Raw genomic sequence first — 23,352 nt, 5'->3', positions numbered from 1 at the left:
GCTGTAAATATATTTTATGAACCAATATTAAGGATCAATAACAAGAAGATCAGGAATTTTGATTCTTGTATTGTCATAAATTCCAATTTGAAATTTTGTACTCAACTTATATTCAAACATCTGTTTCAATTCAAAAATTTCCTCTCAACAATGCTATGAATCATCGATTGGCCTTTTGGACAGTCAGTGAAGCCATTATTCATGATGCAAGGTCAGCAGTTTTGGGAGTTGGGAGTGTAGATAATTCCATCAACTCCTGGTATTTGACTGGTGCTTTGTTTTATCTACCCCAGAGAGATGACAGGAAAGTTGGCCTCAGCAGTATTTGAACTCAGAAAGTAAAAACCGTGATGAAATTCCACAAGGCTTTTTTGCTTTAAAGATTCTGCCAATCCACCACTCTATGGATGTCTATGATGATAAAAAAAAATGGAAGTTAAATAATTTATCTATTTGTGTAGCACCTTCTGTAATTTTCATCAGAACTTAATTGTCAAGTTTGCACTATTGTACATCGCTGTGAATAAATTAAAGCATGCTATAATTTAACAGTTGCAGAGCTGACAAAGCTCTAACAAAAAGCAAAATTACAATCTTCCTGTTACTAATCTCAGTTTCTTTGACTTGGGGCTTTAAGCTCTAACTTCCAACAGAATGATGAAATCAATATTGCTCTTTGTTGTCTAATTAGATGATTGACACCTAAATAATTATAGACAGCTGGGCATTAACATAGTAATATATCACTCACATATTTACGTTAATGCAACAGTGAATATATTAGATATGTGTACAGACCAACTGGTCATATTTATTTATTCCACAGCTTGCACATCATCATCACTTAATGTCCATTCTCCATGCTGGCATGGATTGGACAGTTTGACAAGAGCTGGTAAGCCAGAGGGCTATGCCAAGTTCTGTTGTCTGTTTTGGCCTGGTTTCCAAGGCTGGATACCTTTCTTAATGCTAGCAACTTTACAGAGTGTACTAGGGGCTTTTTGTGTGGCACCAATACTGGTGGAGTCACCAAGTAGCTTATAAGACAAGACAAATTCACCTCAACTGGGAGTAGGTGGGAATAGTATTGAAGGAGGTGCCTTTGTACCAGTCGATATGAGGTTAAAAGAATGAGAAAGGGATAGAGATAGGCGTCTTACTGTAAAAGAGATACAAAGACATCCTCATTGGAGAAGAATGGAGAAGACTTAGAGAGAAAGAAGAGTGGGAGAGATGGTGTTGGATATGTGTCAGGACATACCCTCAAGGCACAATGGGGAGGAATATAGGTGAAATGGTAAGAGGACTGGATTAGGAGGGGGACAAGGGAAGTAATGAAAGGGTGAGATTCATAGTATGTGCCTATCAAGCCCTCAGGTGATAATGATAGTCAAATAATATCAGAGATAAAGAAGTGATGCGTGTAGAGAGAAGCTTCTTGGGCAGAGGGAATAGAGGTTGAGAAGATGTTCACCATATACAAGCATTTTTCAAGTTGTTTTTAGAATATTAATTTTGTTGTAGTGGGCAGGTTTTTTTCAAGCATAGCAAAGCAAAGCACCAGATATTTTGGTCCTTTGTCACCTCTTTCTTAAGGCTCAGCATCTTGAGATTGGCCCTCACTGCATCGGCCCAGATTTCCTTGGGTCTCCTTCTTCCACAAATTCCATCCACTTTAAGTGACTGACACTTCTTTATGCACCATATGCATCACATGACCAAATCAGTGTAGTCTTGCACATTACATCTAATACCTTTTATGCCTAATTTTCTCGCAATGTACTAGCATTCTATCATACATGTACACTGACATTGCACATCCAAATGAGCATACTCGCTTTATTTCTTTATCGCTGACGTGGCCAACGACAGTACTGCCTGAGTGGCACTCATGTCAGTGGAACGTCAAAAGCCCATCTGAGCGTGACCAATGCCAGGGCCACGGATTGGCTGCCGTGCCGGTGACACATGAAAAGCACTCTTCAAGCATGATTGTAGCCAGCGTCACCTTACCAGCTCATGTGCAGGTGACACGTGAAAAACAACATTCGAGCGTGGTCATTGCCAGTGCCATCAGACTAGCTCCCATGCAGGTAGCACGTAAAAACACCTTTTGAGTGTGAACGTGGTCATTGCCAGAACTGCCTGACTGGCCCTCGTGCCGGTGGCACATTAAAAGCACCCACAGCACTCTCGGAGTGGTTGGTGTTAGGAAGGGCATCCAGCTGTAGAAACTTTGCCAGACCAGATTGAGCCTGGTGCAGACTCTGGCTCACCAGTCCTCAGTCAAACCGTCCAACCCATGCAGACATTAAACGATGATGATTTCTCTCTAATCTTCATGTGTCTTCTGCATTCAGGCACTACATCTTGCTAGCATTGCAGTTTATGCACAAGCATCTTTCAATCTTCCATTCACTCCAGGGGAGAGAGCTTTGGTTGCCAACAGAAGTAAAAGCTATCTGAATTTTTTTCTATCCTATTCTTATTCTAGTAATTACACTCTTGGAATATCTTTTCCACTGCTAATTATGTCACCTAGGTAACAGAAATTATCTACAACCTCTAGAGAGCCTCCAGGACATTCTAAAAAATCCATTTCCCATATATATGTAGACTCTATGGCTCTTGTGCATCTTCTACACATGAATACTACTTTCTCTGTTAACTTTCCTGTGATTACACTACGTACACCAAATGGAATTCCTGCCTACACTTTTCCTCATGCACTTTCAATTATTACACATTTGCAAAACGATCACATATATACATTTGTCACCATTTATATCATTCGTATACATGCATTTCACATTCATCAAACTACAGCTAAACCTTAATATTTATTGATATCTTATTAGTTTGTTTAGTATATGATTTGTTATATTTTGCTACTTGAGCAGAACACTCATTCTACGGTTCAAGGAATGAATACCAGCTAATATCTTTTTTTCCCCCCCGCTAGATTTGTACCTAGTCAAAAAATATTTCTTTATGAATAAGTATTCTTCATAGTATCAAATTATATCAAATATTTGACATAATTTAACAATGGCTTGCATAAAAAGAAAGCTATCTCATTTCACTAATGGTAGACTTATCAATTTTTTTTTTGTCAGATGTAAATAGTAAAAATATTTTGAATCAGTCACATTAAGAGGTGAGGATTTTCATTAATGGTTCTGTTCAAAAGCACTTTATTAATACTTTTATTGTCTATAATGATTTGAAAAAGTGCTGAATTAAATGAATCTCTGAAAATCATTTTAAACTATTGTGCATTGAACTTTAGAAATTACTTACATTTATCTTTTATCAGCTTAGTATGTATTTCATCTCTATGAACAAAGCTTATGACTTTTGGATTTAGTAGTGATGAGGTCCTCTAACAATAAGAAATTTCTGCTCCACATATTTAAACATGAAAAAATTAGTATAAAACAGTGATAGAAAATAAAAATTCTGAGTTAATATTTATTCTTATGTGTTTCGTTAAAAAATAAATGAAAAATATTGATTACTCTGCTCATTTCAGTATACCTAGATTGTTGTTGTAGGTGCCATTTCAATTTCATAGTGATGTGGTTAGCAGTGTTAGACTGGATATTTTAGTTGTAGTTAATCCTTCCTCCTCCATTGCACAAAAACAACCAGTTCCGTATGTATCTTAGTCCATTTTTTGTGTTCTTTTTAATCTCTTTTTCTTTTTTTAACTATTTTCTTCATTTAGTGTTATATTTAAGATATTTAGTTAACAATCATCGTGAACTAGAATACATATGGTTGCCAAGTTCCTCTGTTTCAATTTGACAGGAAAAGACACTTTTTTTGTAATGAAGAAAATGTCTTCATCAGAGATTACACATGACCATAAATAAACATGTCTTTAAAAACAATGTTTTTCTTTCTTTATTTAGGCACGGTTCTTGCGGAGAAGACAGTGAAAATGGGTATGAAGGGATTTTATGCCAGTAGCACTAAGTCATGAAAACATACTTAACACCTTCATAACTTCATAGCAAGGATCATGTCTATTTCACCCAAATTTCTCTCAATACTTTTTGCTTTAAAAAAAAAATTTAATTTCTTTAAAAACATTTTAACCAGAAAATTTTACTACCTTAGCTATGATGTTGCTCATTCACATTAATTTCCAACCTGGCCATGTCTCCTCCCAAAGCTGGAACTTGTGCCAGAATTTCACACTATGATATCTCTCCACTTTTTCTCTTCTGATGCATGAACAGAACAATACATAGAATAGGTTCTGTGTATTTTTTTTTTTCTTATTCACTTCTTGTTTGTTTCCTAAAGCCTCTATATTTGGAATATTAACACCTTGCTCATTTACAGTTTGGTTGTAACTAGTTATTTAACTCTAATACATCTTCATTTCTATATTACTTAGCTTGAGAAGATTGGGTGGGGGATTCCATTTTCTAAAACACAAAAGAAAATTTAATATCTGACAGGATATAAAAGGTTTTCTTTTCTCTCAAGGCATGAAATTTAATCTTCTCACTGGTGCTTTTTTTTTCTTTTTGTAGGGTTATTTGGACATTTGCTACCATTATTGTTATTCTTGACTAACTTCCAAAAATCTCTATCACTTGGAATATTTATATTTCAAATATTCCTCCTCTAAAACCTGTATTGACAAGAGAAATGTATAAATACTTACTAACAGATAATTTGTCATTTTTCAGCTTACAGGAATATACTAATATTTAGTAATATAGGTATAAATGAATTGAATAAACCTAGGATTTAATCACTGAACAAATAAATTTGCTTTTCTTTGCAAATGTTGAAGAGTATTTGATGCAGTTCCTATTTTATTTTTTTATTTTTATCCAAATCTCACAAGTTCATTATTAGTATTCTTGGGTCTCAGTCACAGTAGAAAAACAAATATTGAACTTATATTTTTCCCCGAACAACCTAGAATGTCTATTCAAACCTACTCAAGCATATATCATTTTCTTATAAGGCTGTAATATTCTTATGGACTTGTATAAATAGTATTACCTTTGGACATTAATCAAGAACGGAACAACACAGAAATAAAGAAAAATAATTTATTATCATTTAACAAACTTATTAATTCATTTATTTAAAGTTGGATGTGAACACATGATTTTAAAGGTAACATTAACAATTGTTTTCATATATGGTGATTTTCTTTTTACAAGAAACTTGGATGTATTACTTCACTTAAAAAGTGCTGAAGTGTAAAGCAATTTCTCAAATGTCAGTTGCTTTTACCTGAGTGATTTCAAGTGAAACTGTTGCAGAATGTAAACACACACAATGTAATATGATAGGCTTCCATACAATTTCCATCTTTCAATTCCACTCACAAGGCATTGGCTGGCTTAGAGATTTGGCCAAGCTGCCATGCAGTGGGACTGAATCTGAAACTACATAGTTTTAAAGTAAACACCTTAAACACACAAATGCCTGCACACACACAGCATTGAATGTGTTTTGTTGTATTTAGTTATCCTCCTTTTTAATTTGCGCTTAAATCCACCATGGATACAGGCAGAGCTGTGTCGTTAAGAAATTCACACTTCCCAGTCACATGATCTCGGGTTCAGTGTCTAGGAGTCTTAACTAAAATCTTTCAAGGTGGTGCCCCAGCATGGCAGCAGTCTAATGGCTGGAACAAGTAAAAGAGAAAATATAACTTGGTAGAAGCCCATCTCCAGATCTGAATACAACTACTTTCTTCCACACAGAGAGAGAATGAACAATTGATCCTAGTACTGGTAAACTATACTGCAGTAGATACCATGAGAGAAACTCTTATGTTGGCTTTTGGTGCAAAATACACTCTCGTTTATATTGCTAGCAATTAGATAAATACCTGCCATCTCCAGTGCCAAGACTACCAGATCACCTGATTTGGTGGTCTTGGCACTGGAGATGGTGGAGATTTAACTCCCTACTAGCAATATAAACAAGAGTCAATTTTGCATCAAAAGCCAGTATGAGAGTTTCTCTCGTGGTGTCTACTGCATGCAGTATAGTTTGTTCTTATAAATATTACCTCTCTGTAATAATACTGCCTCTGTTACTAATATATATTTTCTAACAAGCTCACTGGCTAATCACGATACCAGCACCTGTTCTAGCAGTTTCTGTATATATTGCTAATGGGGAGATCAGTTGCTGCTATCTCTAACAGCTGAGTGGCCATCATTGACAAGATCAAGGAAGATCAAAATCCTGTGATCTGGTTGTTTCAGCACTGGAGATGGAAGGGATTTATTTCCCCACTACTGATATAAACAAGTGAATTTTGCACCAAAAGCCAATATGAGAGTTTCTTTCATGGTATCTACCACAATATAGTTTGTTCTAACTGAACATCCACATTTAAATGTGTGTAATGTTATTGACACAGACTTGGCTTAGTGATTAAGAAGTTTGTTTCACAACCATGTGGTTTCTGGTTCAGTCCCTCATAACTACAGCTCTGGGTTGACCACTGCCTTGTGAGTGAATCTTTATATGTATGTATTTGTGTTTTACAGTTTGATAATTGATGTTGGCTTGTTTACATCCTTGGAATGTAGCTGTTTGACAAAAAGAGACTGGTAGTACCAAACTTAAAAGTAAATACTATAGTTGATTTCATTGACTAATCCCATCATGGTGATGTCCCACTATGGCTGCATTCCAATGACTGCAACAAGTAAAAACTGTATGTGTGTAGAGTGAACACATGATTTTAAAGATAACACTAACAATTGTTTTCATATATAGTGATTTTCTTTTTTCAAGAAACTTGGATGTATAACTTGGAGAAAATTTGGTTATTTCTAGCTTAAACAAACCATCTGTAAAAGCCTTCCATCCATGCTTTAACTGCTATTTTTAGCATGTTGATAAACCATGCAAATATTCCTTTAGGTGTTGATGTAGCATTGTGATAGAACTGGTACAAGCATACATGATTTGCAGTACTCAAAAAGCTCTGACATTGGTTACTCGGATTAGGCCCGATTGAGCAAACCTGTAACAAAATGTGCTCCAACTGTCATCATTGCATCTTTCTTTGGTATATCAAGGACTTCATAGTCAAATGTACCCTTCCTTATTTAGGACTATAGGTGTGTGATTAGATAGTGATATGGTTGCTATATATATATATATATATATAATAGCTGAAGCCTTGTGTTAGTTTTCATTGAACTATATGATAAAAGGTGTTCCAGCTGTGATTGTACAGTCCTTTTGTATATCATTATATTGTAAGCAATCATGTTAGAACACAGAATACGAGATATTTACTAGGTGAGAACCTCTCATATGGGCTCTTGGTACTTATAAACACTCTTCTTTATATTGCTAGCAGGTGATAACTCTGCCACACAACTGCCAAAACTACCAGATAATGTGATCTTGGCCTTGTCAATGTTAGATGCTCAACCACTGGAATGATTCATGAGATTTGGTTGCCATTTCTGGCATGTTGAGTGACTGCTTTGTCACACATGTGCACATGCAGACATGATCTGTAATGACATGTGACTACTTTTACATGGGTGAAAGAAGTTGTGTGTTACAGACTGCGTTTGTGTATGGGTATGTAGTGTGTGTGTGCATGTATGTATCTACAGTAAAAACAAATAAGGGTATATTAGACACCATACAAAATATATTCTTGATTTATTGATGTCTTCTCTGCTCCCAAGAAAGAGAACAGTTCCCTAGTGGCAATTCGGGCCATGATATGAGAAGGGTGAGGGATAATTTGAAAAATCAAGAATTCTTTAAAATTTGACATGCCATTAAGGAAAAGGTCAGTTTGGTTGTCATGAGACAGGAGAACAGCTGTGGACATGTGTTTCTACTTCATTCAGTGTTCAATTGGTGTCATAAGCCCAGCAGTTGTCCTATGTTTTCTCCAGCAAACAAGATATTTAGACAAATACAAAAAGAGAATACAACACATTCATGTCCCAGATTATTTACATAAATAAAATGAAAATGAGCTAACAGAAATAACTCAGTGACAAGTGGCATGTAGATACATGGATCAATGTGTGTGTGTATAAGTAAGATAATAGTTAAACAGTTACCATGAAATTGACAGAATAAGGATATGAGTTCGCTTCTGCATGTTATATTCAGCTTTGCATATAGTTACATTACATGTGTACTTTATACTTCTTCCTCTTCTCTCTCTGTATACACACAGTTGTCATGACAATGCCTCTGTGACTCCTAGAGCTGAGAGCTCACAGTAAGGTAAATGTGTATATTGATACAAACACAGAAGTTTTCTTCGACAAGTAAAATTTGGTTCACAAAAACTGGTGTTTTTTGTGTACCAAACCTGCTTGGTGTTTGCTGATGTAAAATAGTAACTTAGCTATTAAAAATGATGCCCTAGCTTGGCATCACTTTTCTTTTACTGAAACCAGTAAAAGAATATGTATAACATACTATCAAAGGTACTTGGTAATTCCTGGGGGTTGTTTCAAAGTAACACAGGACAGAAGTATATGATTGGAGGGAGAATTAACTGCAGTAACTGATATGTCTAGCATTAAGGTTTTCTTGCTGGTATGTAAGCTTATATGAGACAATATGATGTGGTTTGTGGGAAATTCTGGCTACTGTTTCTGATATTTTGCAGTACCGTGTTAAGTCTCCTTTGTTAGATAAGATAGTCGAATAATGTTTTGAGGACAAATTGCATGTTGTTTTATCAGGTATAGATGTGTTTCACATTTGTTAATACAAATATATGCATGCATAAGGCAATAATGTATACATCAGTCATTGTTGCTATTTGCATATTTAAGGGATTCTGTATTTGGAAGTAGAGTTTCTGATTTAGGTTGCTTGAGTATTTAGATTCTTTTCCTTTTACCAGTCTTTACAGCTTTATTATTGTATTGATGTTGTGTTTAACCTAAGTCCTGATAAAGCAAATCTATGGTTAAAAATCTTCAAGTCATGACTTTTTTTTTTTGTCTGATATCAGAGATTACTATGTTGCAGTGTCTAATATGTTTAACATTATTCATGATAGTAGAGTTTCATTGGGAGGGTCTCTCAAGAATTTCACTATGAACTGTTCATGTCAATGACTCAGCTATATCATCACCTCTTCACTATATGTGCCTCTTTCTTCATGTGTATCCCACATTCTCTGCCTCTCTCTGTTCCACTTGAAAAAGACAAAGAGAAAGAGGAAAAAAGAGTTGTGACAAACTGAAAGAAGAAAAAAAAATTTTTATGTTGTGTAACAAATTTTCAAATCTTTTTCTGATATTACGACTTTTATCCAATTTTTTGCATTTCTGCTAATACTACTGTATTTTAACTTTTTGTCTTCATCCTCTTCTTGAGAGATTCAGTTGCTATTTTTCAAGATAAAAGTTATACAAACTTCCCTGTAAGATGGTGAATAAATAATAAATGGATTTATGGATGTTAATTTTGTAGTCATTAAATACAAGGCAAACATACTTACAGACAATTCACATTTGTATACATTATATATAGATTATATTATATACTCTTATCTGTCATTCTGCTATAACTATGGTAGGGCATGGCCTTTAAAAGTTTTAATGGAGTAGATCAACTCCAGTTCTTATTTCAGTTTGGTACTTACATTATCAATCCTTATTTGCTGAATGGCTAAGATATCATTTTGATAAAAAAAATATGTAACTTGAAACATCTGTATATGCTGGCATAGAAGCACAGACACAGATTCATGTGCGCACATACACACACACATATTGGGCTTCTGCACAGTTTCCATTCCACTCATCTCTCGTAAAAGACAGTAACCAGATGAGTGGTATTAGGTGCTATTCAATGTGACTGAATAGAAAACCACATGGCTGTGTGGTGAACTTCTTTACCTAACAATTATGTTTATATATGCACTCATGTATGATTGTGTATATGTATATCACGCCTACAGATATATATGCATGTTTGCTTATACATATTTATATTTCCATATAAAAATTATGTGTGCTGTGGTTACATTTTGCCTAATGCATATTCTTGATGATACTGGACAGTCATCCAGTACTTTGCTTAAAACTACATTGTTTCTATGTTTTGTGTTTTCATAATTAGAAACGATTTTGATTATATTTCATCTCTAGTTCACATATTTTCAAGTGCATGTTGTGGTTTTTATCTTACAATTATTTTTCATCATGGAATTATTTCTCTTCATTCATCATTCTTCCTAATGCTTGCATGTATCATGTCTGATTTTAGTAGCTACTTGGCATAACATCTATAAAAACTATCGTTGATATTTCTGTTGCCACAGCTACTTATTTTTATATGAGTATAAGTATATATATTTGCATAAAACTATATGACTGTATATTTTATATTTGTGGTTTCCTTCCCTCTCTTTATTCCATTTTATGCTAAAACAGGAAAAATCTGGACATTTCTTTTAACCAACGTTTGAAAGTTCTAACTATACAACACTAACTGTACTAATCATTCCTGATTGCCCCAATGCTCATCTTGTCCTGGAAATCCTGAAATGTTCTGGGATAGGATTCTCCTCATTAAATAATATAACTATAGGGGAAACACAATTTAATGTTCTGACTGAGATTTGAAGGGTTCTTGTGGAAAAAGTTAAAATTTTACTGTGACTAGATTATTTTCTTGATTAAGTATATGGTATCAGTATGCTCTCTAGTTATATTGTTTACTTCATTAGTTTAGCTTACAGCCTACAATCTCATTTACTTCACAAATACCAGCTAATCATTCCAAAAGGGTATTTACCTACTTTATGGAATCCTCCTTCCCACCACTCCAATCAACATGATTCTGTCAGTTACTCTCCTTTAGAGAAAACTATCACATTTACTTCCAAGTCCACAATACATTCACTTGATAAGACACCTCCAAAACTTTCCATCTCTACTCCACAAGTCTTGTCACCATGTATACATACACTAACTCCTTCAGTACTAACCCTTACAATGCCCCTTGAGTGATTCACAAAAACTTCTATTTGACAGCTGCATTATCTCTTTTCTTTCTTTTATCGCTACTACAACAGCTACCTAACTCCATCCAGCAGCTCTCATCACATTAACTAGTATGCCTATTCTTCTTTCACAGAACCTCAAGCCTCTGGAACTTCTTTCCCACTCACATTTTTCCTGCAGATGTTTAAACTTAAAATTAACTCTATCAATCTCAAAAATTTCATTGAGTTTATGAGTATCATGGCCACAGTTCCTTCTTCCTGGCCAACCAGAAAAAAATTAGTTTATCATAAGTATGAAGAAATAGCTGCACACTGTTAGGATTATATTTAATATCACTTATGAATCTTTAACACTTAGTACTTTCTCAATATAAATCTCCTAGTCCTGTTAGAAACTAAAAATTTTGATGAAATGTAGTTTGTCTAGTGTAAAAAAAAGTCATAAAAATGTAACTATTGCATGAATAGAGGTAAAACTTGGTGATACAACATAATGATTGTTGGTGTAAATTAGGTGCTTTTACTTGTTCTTGTTCAGTTATGTCATTTTCACCTGCCCAAATAGGTTGAATACAAGTAAGTTGATTACACATAGATGTTTTCACATTTACAAGACATCAATTCCTGAGCATCAGTTTTTGTTTTGTCTCAGCTGGATTTGTGCTCCAGTTGGTCTCTAACTTGAAAGCTGCACAACTCCAATTATGCCTTCACTATCTCCATTCAAAAGGTTTTGTGAGGGCCACATCATTAACAAATTAGTGTTATTTACTCTTATTACTATAATTATGCTCATCTTACAAACCCACCAGTATACAAAGACCTTACATTTAGATCAGGTCAATAAGTAAATTTTCTTTTAACCTTTACCATTTTCTAATGGGTGGTGCTGATGACTGAAAGTACACAGCAGACCTCCCGGAGTCATCAAAACAACCATAAATCATCAGGAAGAAATGAATTGAGGCCAGATATCATACTCCTTTCCATTTCATCAAAATAGCTGTTTTACTTCAACTCACCATGCCATCTGAGGGGAGCCAACTTCTGGGTCAAGGTTGGAGCCAGATGCTTTGTGGTCAAATCTACTTACAGTCTCATGAAATAATTCTCAATCTCTGGAAGGAAAAGGACCAAAGACAATATCAGAAGCAGTGGAAAGGTTTTCCCACTGGTTCTGATCAAGGAGGAATAAAAACAACCTCCATATTGTTTGAGGGTAATATGTGTGCATTTTAACAGGCTAAAGGAAGTAACTCTGAGTGAGCTATAGTGGTAGTGTTGGTGGCAGCATTGATATTGTTGACATTTCACCACTACCATGACTATCGGTGGTATTTCTAAACTTAAGGAAGTAGAGACAATGAAGAGGATTTCCAGTTAGATCTTGTCAACATATTCTGTGTATGGTTTGAATGCACAACATGTCTTCAATATCCAAGTGACTAAAAAAAGTGTCAGCAGAAGTCATGACCTGGATGCAGCCTGACTCCCTTAGAGTGTAAGAAGGGCCAAAACACTTACCTGATAAGAGTTTCTTCTCTGAAGATCTGCTGTTCAACTCTCCTGAGAGTTTCTTACCACTGCCATGATGCTCAAAAATCAAAGGAAGAAATAAACCATACACACACAAAAAAAAACAACTCATGCTGTAAATAGGAAGTTCTTTTCAAAATGAAGCTAAATTTTGCTCCTGTTTTTCAGTTCCAAAAACAATATTTGAAGTGTAGTTATGTGTGAAAAAGAAATGTAGTGGTATCTCTTACAAACGAAAATTGGCAACATTTATATGACTTCTTGTTTTTCCTGCTTATTATTATAGTGAAGTAACAGATAATGTACTATAAGTTCAAATCTTGCCACAGTCAGTCTTGCCTTTCAATGCTCCTGTGCCAAAATACAAAATTACTATTATTGATGGTAGAATTGGTAGACTTTCAAATGAAAGTTATATATCTCTTAATTTCTGAGTTCAAATCCCAGGATCCACTTTTCCTTTTATCCTTCTAAAATGAACTGCTAGCCAAATACAAGGGATTCATATCCATCCCCTTCTCCCCAAATGTATGTAACCCCACCATGCATGCTTAAGCTAGAAATCGTTTTAATGGATTCTTATGATAAAAATGGTTTTCTTCATGTGCAACTAGAATAATATGTGCATTTAATTACTGATTCACAAATTACATACAAGTTTGGGTTTTTTTATGTGTGTGTTTCTTATTAAACTCTGGTATCTCTTATTTGTCATAATTTCTCCCCTCTCTCTCTTCTGTTTTGTTTCTAATAAGTTTCTTATCTAAGTGTTGCACTTTTACTTGGCTGTAAGTGAATGGCTAATCAACTGTGTATTTTTGCTTAACTTTAGTCCTATATGCTTGAACTTGCTTTGTACCTAGTGTTGTGTTGTGTTTTAGTGTATTTTGCTCTTCTAATTACTACCCTTTAAATTATGTTTAGTTTAACACTGTATTGCTACTTCTGTAGTTGTGGAAGAGAGGAGACAGCAGTAGATATTTATGACATGTATTTTTGATTTTTATTATTTGAGATGCCACTTTGTTTTAAATTTTGGGTTTTGCATGAATTTTTTGTTTCATTGAAATAACAGTATATCAGAAATGCCATAAATGGTCTTTTTTTTTTTTAATATATTGTGCATATCAGCTTTAATATGTACTAAGGTATCATTCTTCCTCACTCTATCAAAAATGGTTGGCTCAGTAACAGTTGATCATTACATTATATTTCATCTTAATCATTTGTTTTATATGGTTCAAATTAACTTCTTCTGTAGAGAGTTGTTTTCATAACACATTAAAATATAGTATAAAGAAAATTTTGATTAAACTTGATGACAATAAGAAATGTAGGATAGGGAAATATTGTAGAAATCCTAATTTAGAAAAGGCTAGCATTAATAGTACATGAAACACCTAGGCTAACAAATTTAGTGTTGCATACTAAAACAAAATCTAAAACTCAGCTCAGATAAATTAAGTTATGACTACTGATAGTATGTGTGACTGATAGGTAAGACCAGCCAACAAGTGAGTCACATTTCATCAGGGAATATTATGCAATGTTTAGCTACAGTGTACACTGATAGGTAAGGCTGATGATGCTATGGAGGCAGACTTTTATTTATAATGAATTTCAGCATTAAAAATTGATGAAGCAGATGTAAAATTAATTGTAAGATGTTAGTTTTGTTTTAAAGTAATGGCAATGGTACTAATTATAAGCAGTCTGAGATAAATAGTCTAGTGTTCAATATCTTTAGGAAAGCATCATCCTATAGAAGACTGTAAAATGCAATACTTTTTATTTTTGTTTTTGTTGTTTGGGACAATCAGTGTCATAGGCCAAATTATTTGACAATATTCAGCTAAATGATGTAATGTTTATCAAAGTTAAAATTGTTTGTCTAAACTTTTGTTTATCATGAAAGTATTTGTATTTCTTACAGTTAATTGAAAATTTAAATAAAATGAGCTCAGGTTTCTTGTATATACACATATTTACTTGTCATTAGTTAAAAATAGTTAACCTAAACTTATTCCTTTTCTATGTGGTCCCTTTATTTCATTAAACTAAACTCGTTAATTATATACCATGTTCAAGTTCATGAATGTTAATTTTATATTTCTGTGAGTTCTTCTAAATATCAGTGCCACTTAATTTAGCTACATTTATTATTTTCCTCATCTGTACATTTATTAATTATTTAGTCACAGCCAATATTCTGTTGTTATCTAATTACAATAAGAACTTGATGGGAGAAATGATAAAATAAAATTCTAGTGTAAGACATAAATTATATCAAGTTTGAAACAAAATTAAGCAACTCCTGTTGTTGCTGAAGTAATTAATATAGCACAAATTTTTATCTTATTTTTCAGACCTATAGCTGGTGGAGAAGATGGTGGTGAGGAAGTTGATGGAGGGGGAGAAATTGATTATGCTGACCAAGAATCAACTGAAGAGGAATTTGATGAGTTTCCGGTCATTGGATCTTGTCGTGCTCTTTACCAGTTTGAAGGTAATCAATATACTTAGATTTCTTTCAACAACAGTTTTATTAGTGATAAAAGAATTGGAAATATCAATTTATGCAAATGTGTGTAAAATAAATAGAAGAAATCAGGAAATATTAGCTTAAAAATTGCTCTAATTACTTTTAACTCAATTAAGATGGCTTCATTTTGATTTATGCCTTGCAAGAATGTTTTTTATCTTTCCAGCAATGAATGAAGGCTCAATATCAATGGAAGAAAATGAACAGATGTTTGTTCTTGAACAAGATCAAGGTGATGGCTGGACTCGTGTTCGCAAGAAAAATGGCTCAGATGGATTTGTCCCTAGCTCTTATATTCAGTGTACATTGTATGGACTTTAATAGTCACTATGGTTCAGTTGTAAGTTGATCAATGGGACAGTATTTTGCTCTCACATGGAATGCAGCAATACATTTCAGCTGTCTTACCATTAGATATCAGATGATGAACCGGTTAGATTCCATCAGTGCAACTAAATCATCCATTTCATAAGAGCATTGAAATAAGCATCAAACAAAAATATCTTACAATTCATAAAAATAAACAAAAAGAAAGAATCATTACCTGCTGAATGGCAAAATAGTGGGGACAGCTAAAGTTAATTAGCTCTTTAGTAATAAGATTATACTTAAGTGCATTGCAGGAAGCATTGTTTTTAGCATGTACTTTGTATGACATGAGACAATAACTGCAGAGTTTCTTTTTCTTCTTTTGTTTTAAATACCTAAACAGTTGATGTAAAAAAAGTTTAAAATCCTGCAAATTTGTTAATGGTTGCACAGACAACTATCCTTGTTGTCTGTTGACTAGTTTTGAATCAGTGGCTGCATTGATCAGTGGTGAATAGTGCAACTAAAATTTATGCTGTTTGGAATTGTTTTAATTTCTTAAGATTTTTTCTCTAGTCCCAGTCACATTTAATATTTAAAAAAATAAACAAATATATTAATATATTTCAGAAAATCATATACATAATACTGTAAAAAAGGAAGTAAGGGTGATGCTTAAAAAGAGAATAATTTCAGGAAAAACAGTAACAAATCTTTTAGTTACCCACATCTATATATGATAAAATAATTTTACATTTTAACTCCAAAATATTTTAAAACTGTCTTCTCAAATTATATATGCTAAGTTAATCCTGATCTTGTAAATTTTGAAATTTTTAGCAATTAACTTTTTATTTCAAATAATTCCTATATACTTCTAATTTAATTTTCATCAGTTATAATTACCCCCTACTCCAAGATCTAGTATATACATATGTACTTTATGAATTGTTTTATAAAATATTTACACCCTAAATGGTCCTTAATCAAACTGCCTTCAGTATACCAACTGCAATATTTCTGACATTCTTGTAACTACAAAATTTCATTGAAACTCTCACTTTGTAAGTGCTCTTCCACAGTGACCTCTTGGTGTGTTGCTCACATGATCTAAGCATGCATGGGAAAAAGGGAAAAAAATCTGTCTTATTCTTAGCCACTATCTCCTGTCTCTTATAATGTCATTGAAGCATTTCACATTTATTACTCTAAAATTACACACACAAGCATATATGTATACATGTGAATGTGTTATATATACACTCACACATATATGAATGCATGATTTCACTTTGTTCTGAACAACATGGAATTATTTCATTAACATCATCTAAGCCTGTTGTACTTAATGGATTTATCCATAGAAATTAACAGCTCTGGTTGTCTTTTATGTGCAACTCTCAGTTGTAGTCTGGTTTCAGTGAAAATCTGTGATAAACAAAGGTATAAAAATAAAACAATCATGAAAAATATTTCATTTTTACAGATCTTTGAGTGAAACAAAAGGTAAAAGGAAACCTGAGTGTTTCCTCCTCTTCCTTCTTATTTGAATGAACACACTGATATGTTAAATTAGCTGGAAAAGAAAGCCAGCATTATTTACCCATCTATTTTTCTATTTTCTATACTATGTCTTTCTGATTGTGTTTCCAACTTTTTTTTTTTTGTTACTTTGTATACTTTCATTATTTCTAAGTATGTCTCTTCCAACACACACATGCACACACACACACACACATACCCAAAGGACCAACTTCCTTAGTTCATGTTCAGCTATAATTATTTGTTTGATATTAGTTTGACACTACAATTATATGTGCAATTAGTTTGACACTACAATTATATTTTACAATTCTGTAAAAGATTACTTTAAAAAAATAGTTGTACTATTGAAATGTAAGTGTCAGGATGCATATGTGTGTAATACTTTGCTCTCCCTCTCATTAATAGATTTTTGCAATTTCTATTTCTCAGTGTAGGTTTTCTAAAAAAAAGATTCTGTTATGCAGATCCTCTCTTTACAACTTTCTATTATTTTTGAGTTGCTTTTGTTCATTGTGTTTGCTAAATTTACAAAAACATGACTCAAAATCTTCTGAGATGATAAAACAAAAAAGAAAGATATTTGGGAGATAGTAACAATTGTAAGAATGTGTGTGTGTGTATGTATATATATATATATATATATATACACACACACATATATATACACTTTTATTAATGTACAATGCTGTTTTTATTATTTTATTGCTGATTTATATAATTATCTATTTAGGCTGCATGGTTCAATTGTATTTGTGAGCTTTACAGAAGGGCTACATAGCTGGGTTAGTGTTAACTTCAGGGCCAGGCACGTGGTTGGGTTCTAGTATTATTTTCTTGGGTGGGTTACACAATTGAACTGTAATACTATCAACTTACAAGACTAGATAATTACAGAAATATCTCCTTAAGAGAGCTGCAAAGCTAAACTGTAATGTGATTTTCTTGAGAAGATTACAGTTGAACTGTAGTATAGTTCTCTTAGGAGGATTGCATACCTGGATTGTAATGTGATTTTTTAGAAAGATCTCATCACTTTTCAAACTCATGTTATAAATATCTATACTGCAAAAATGTTATATATTTTATGAAGTTTCTAAAGATTTTGTTCAAGATTATTTCCTCAGTGTAGTAGCTTACATATAATGGAAATACAAAATTTAAAAAGTAAATAAAGTCAATTAAGATTGATTGAACACTTCAGAAATTAAATCATTTGAGTATATTCAGTGTTCAATGATGGCGGTATCTATGCAAATGTGGTTGCTGAAGAAAGGAAAACATTCTTGTATTTTGTGTGTGTGTGTGTGTGTGTGTGTGTACAAATACATACATATAAAATGTGTGGATTTTTAAGTTTAACAATGCCATTGTCTGTTTCCAGAAATGCTCTTTGTTGAAAGAACATTTCATGTTCTCCTTGGTATTATTAAATTCTAATGTAATATGTTTTCCACTTGTGTGAAATACACTAAGCTAGGTATGCAACTTTATTTTTAAAAGCAGCAGCTTAAAGTATTAACTTTTTATTCAACTATTCAGATATTGAGCTTTTTTATATATATATATCTAGATATACTTTGCCAAGATTAAATTGCTACCTTAAATTCTGGTGATTTTTGTCCATTGGATAATATTTACAAACATGAGATCTTGGCAATTTTTCTGATTCAAAACTAAAGGAAGTACCAGTTCCTTGTTTTTATGTTATTAAATAAAAATTAAGATAGTTGAAACTTAGTTTTGTTTTTTTTTATTTAAAAGTAAACTTGCACTCAGAATAGTGTATTAAGATTACTTCAATTCTTCACCCAATAATTACCAACTGTTCAATTCTTTATCAACTTTGTGCTCTGGTTGTTTTGTTTGGATAAATTTCATTTCCTCACTGTGTATGTTTACAGAAAATCAATAGAAAGAAATAAAAAAATAAAAAAATTCACATAGATGAATTTTCAGAAATAAAAACATCCCATTTAAAATATAATTTTGTATATTCATTTGAAGAGAATTTCCTTTTACATTATTGGCATTTGATCCTATTCTTTGATGCATATATCTTTCATTTCTTTTTCTTCATATATATATATATATATATATATATATATAAATCCTTTTTCGTTTTGTTTTTTGTCTCTCCTTTTTGAAATATGCTGAGAAATTGTTTTCCCTACCTTCTAACTCATTATCTCTAAAACTATAGATAAATGTGTATGAAATATTAATTGATAATTAAGGCAATTTTCTTCAATGTGTCACCTTTTCATAAGCTTATCTGTATGCTTCAACTTATCTTCCCAGCTTAGAATTCTTTAGTTTTTTTTTGGGGGGGGGGTGTGCTATATATAGTTTTTGATGATCAAACATATACCACTCCTTTCCACCATAGCTTAAAGTAATTCAGTTACCCCTCTCTCTTTTTTTTTTTTTTTTTGTCTTCTTTGCAATACAAATGACAAGCTTATAAGGCATGTGAAATGTAGATTTGCATTGTTGGATTATGCTGTCTGAGCTTTTGGTTTTTGATAAATATTTTGAAAGAAGACTACATTTCTTTTGGTGGCTTTTGGTTTTTTTTTGGCGGGGGACACTAAAAAACATAATGAATCAAAATGGAAAAGGCAAAAGAAAAAAATAATAACCAAGAGAATGAAATTGAAATAACTTCCCAAAAAGGAGGGGTATAAAATTTCTTCAGCTTGCTTACAAACTCCTAATTATTTGCTTTTGATAATTGTAAAAATTAAGAAATGTAATTTAACCCATTCCCCCAACCTTCATACTAGTGTGGATTGGTTTACTGTTTTCAGGTTTCAGCTTAGAATGAAAATATCCAGTTCGTTAATAATACCAGAAATTTCGGGAGGGGGGTGGCGTTCTTCCCTCATTCCATGCCCTTTCTCGTGGGATATCTGGCTTAGTGGTAAGTTCACACTAGTTCTTTACTTCTATCTCAGAGAACTGATTTTATTTAAATCTGTCAGGAATATATGAAAAATGGAGTTAAGATTTAAAAAATGATTTGCTAAAATTAAATAAAAATATGTATAAATAAAGTAATAAAAAAGTAATTCTTGCTATGTTTTAATTTGAATTGCAAATGTTTTGAGTTTCTTCTTTCATTCTTTTTTAGACATTCAGTTTAAATGAACATTAAATATATTTGTAAATACCTGCATGGTCATCTGCTTAAGATGTTTACTTTGCAACTATAAGGTTCCATGTTCACTTCCACTTAAGCACCTTGACTGTCTTCTGCTGTAAGCTTTAGCTTGACCAGTGACTCCTGAATGGAATCTGGTGAAAGGAAATCATGTGGAAGCCTATCATACATGTATATATTGTTTTATCAGCATGGTGTGAAGAAAAACATTATGTTGATTAAAAACTATCTTGCAGTTCTTCACCTGCAATAGGTTTTGAAAAATAGGATAGAGATTTGTGAGAAATTAATTACTTCAGCAACAAATTAATTACTTCAGATTTGGTGTAATTTATTGCTTACACTAATACTTTATTTTATCATTTCTCCCATCAATTTCTTACTGTAATTTTAAAGCAACAGCAACCTGACTGACAAATTAATAAATGTCCCTGAGGCTAATTAATAAATGTGTGGATGAGAACGATAACAAGTTTCTTTAAGCAAGGGCAATTAGCCTTTAGCTTCTAACATGATTGATAAAATACACTCGCTTTTTCATTTATCTTTTGGAAAATTTTTTTGCTTTATACTTTTATGGTAATTAGGACTTCTGATTCAAAATTGAATTTATTCATCCTGATACCATGTTGAATCCAATATAGCTAAATATTTTATCTAAGTATACAAAGGATAAAAATCTCTGCCCATAAAAATATGCTTGACTTTAGATACTTTTGTGTTAAATCACACAGCTGAATCTACTGAAGTCATTTGTAAATTGGGCTTGTAGAATTAAATGCTTTTTACACAGACGATGACATGCCTGTAGTGGTTTGAACTCACATCAATACTTATTCACTTAGCTGTTTAACCCTTTCGTTACCAAACCGCCCGAAAAAAATTTTGGTTAATGTGACCAACCCGCCCAAAGCCGCCTGAATTTACCTATTCATATTTAAATGAGAATATCAGAGCAAATCTCTTTAGTACATTCGTGAAAATACGTATTATACTTCGTAAAGAGTTCAACTACAGTTTTGTACAAAAATCGAAGTGTAATTTTAATTCCGTGAATTTTGGGAGATTTTTTTCCGAAATTTGTTCCTATTGTGTTTTCAAAATTTGTAATTCTGACAAAAAATGGATACGAATTTCATTATATTAAGCAGCGAGTCAGAATTCGAAGGATTTTCTACTGAAGACCTTCATAAATCTAACTCTATGACTGAAAAAAAAAAAAGCATGTGGTATTTGATAATGAATCTGATGTTTCATTTTCCGAAAGTGAAAACAGTGAATCCGAGAGCTCCAACAGCGATAAAGAAAATGAATTGGCACCTGAATGGAGTGAAAATTTAAAACTGTTTCTTTCGGTGATTTTTCTGAAGAAACTGGACCAAGCCACAGACTTTCCCAGAAGAGTAAAGCCTTAGACTATTTCTTTTTACTTTTTCGAATGAGCCTAATTGAAATCATTACGATGGAAACGAACCGTTATGCTAAATGTAAACAAAACGAAAGAAAGAATAGTTAGTGGTTTCCCATAACCTTAAATGAAATTAAGACTATTTTGCCATAAATATTATTATGGGTATCAGAAAGTTACCCAGAATAACAAATTCTATCGTAAAATTTTGTTGTATACCCAATTGAATATTAGCTAATAACCCATTTTCTATAGCGATGTTTGAACAAAATTTTAATAATTTTATATTTTGTTGAATTTACCTGTATCTACCTGCAATTAGAGTCACTTTGTGACAAAAATTATAGTATAGAATTGGTTGAGAACATTTCATTAAATTATCTTCCAAAAATCATTTTAATATATTGATAAATAAAAAAGTTATAGTTGTTTAATGAAACCAGACTAAATTTATGATTATGTTAGAAATTAATTGAAACACATAAGGGGTGTATTTTGGTCAGAAATATAGTAACGAAAGAGTTAAGCCTGTAGAGGCTGTAACTTTCTTGTTATAACAGAATTTATTGACCTGAAAAAGAGCACACGAAATAAATTCCTCAAATGCTTGGAAGGATCACTAGAAGTAGTTAATAGCATAGAAGACAAAATAAAAACACTAGAGATGATTAAGAAGCTGTTCTCTTGAGTTGGTAACAAAAGGTTTCTATCTGTAGATTGTTTGATACCTGTGTGAAGTAAGATTCAGCATATTAGCAATGTGTGGCTTTGTGAAGGCTAGAAAGAAATTATGTGAATATACTCCATGATGTGCATAAATAGTGGAACAGAACAACTGAATATTAGATGAATTTAATGTGGTGTACAATAGAAAGACTGTGCTGGTTTAGGTATGTGGTGTGTTACCTGTATAATGAAGGATGACACTGGATTTGTCTGTATTCAATTCCTGCCACCTTAAGCCTTTTTCTCTCTATTTTCACATCAGGCTACCTTTTTAATGAGAGATGTTATTGGAACTGCCCTTATTCAATGCCATCTCACTCTTCATCTACCATCTCCCATTTCTATTGCTTCATCACCTTATCTCCCCACAACATTTAATATGTTCTGGTGCTATAGTAAAATGCATCCATTACATTCTGTAAAGTGGTTGGTATTTGGAAGGGCATCCAGCTATAGAAACCCTATTAGAATGGAACATATGAGATGTGGTCCCTGACCCAAAAAAGTGACTCTTTTGACCCATGACTGCATGGAATAATTATAATGAAGTTCTTGTATAAGAATGTAAAAAGTGCATTATCAGTTTAAAAGTGACATAATTGGATATTCAATGCTGTAATTACAAGTTGGAATTATGATGCAGATAGCATTTAGTGCTGCAATGGATATTTATTTCATAGCCTTCTTAATGGCTGACCAAGGTACTCTCATGGGATGGACTAATGAGGTTTATTTTTCAACATAGTCATCCTTGCAGCCCACACACTTCTTCCATAAGTGTTACAGTGCTTGGATCCTGTTGGTGAAGAAGTTTTCATCCTGTTGGTCAAAAACAGCATCATCATCATTATCACTGCAATACTGGTTCCCAGTCAAGATTTTTCCTGTTGGGAAACAAACCAGTTCAAGACTACAGTCATACATAGCAGCCATTGAAACAAAGGACATGTGTTTGCATTGATAAAACAAGGTCTCTTTCGTCAGTTTTCCTGGACATTTGGTCTTGTTAGCCTTTTGTAACTACCTCAGCAAGTCAGCATATTGAAGATAGTCAATAAACACAATGCCTTTTACATCCGAAAAAAACTGAGGCCACCAACTTTCTAGAATATGAAATGACTTTG

The 23,352-nt window shown here is 32.9% G+C and overlaps 1 protein-coding gene across 1 annotated transcript in view; it reads left to right on the top strand.

The window, feature by feature from the left end:
- The window catches only part of LOC115226360 (cdc42-interacting protein 4 homolog), a 179,605-nt gene extending 159,580 nt beyond the window's left edge, over positions 1–20,025 (top strand). Inside the window, exons 13-15 of the mRNA XM_036500235.1 lie at positions 3,915–3,947; positions 14,905–15,044; positions 15,247–20,025. Coding sequence (XP_036356128.1) covers positions 3,915–3,947; positions 14,905–15,044; positions 15,247–15,401 — 328 coding nt within the window. The 3' untranslated portion in view covers positions 15,402–20,025. The remainder of the gene's footprint in view (positions 1–3,914; positions 3,948–14,904; positions 15,045–15,246) is intronic.
- The last annotated feature ends 3,327 nt before the right edge of the window (positions 20,026–23,352 follow it).

This window comes from Octopus sinensis, linkage group LG2, assembly GCF_006345805.1.
Source record: "Octopus sinensis linkage group LG2, ASM634580v1, whole genome shotgun sequence".
In the NCBI taxonomy this organism is placed as follows: Eukaryota; Metazoa; Mollusca; class Cephalopoda; order Octopoda; family Octopodidae; genus Octopus; species Octopus sinensis.
The sequence above is the reverse complement of the archived record's forward strand: the minus strand, read 5'-3'. Positions and strand labels throughout refer to the sequence as shown.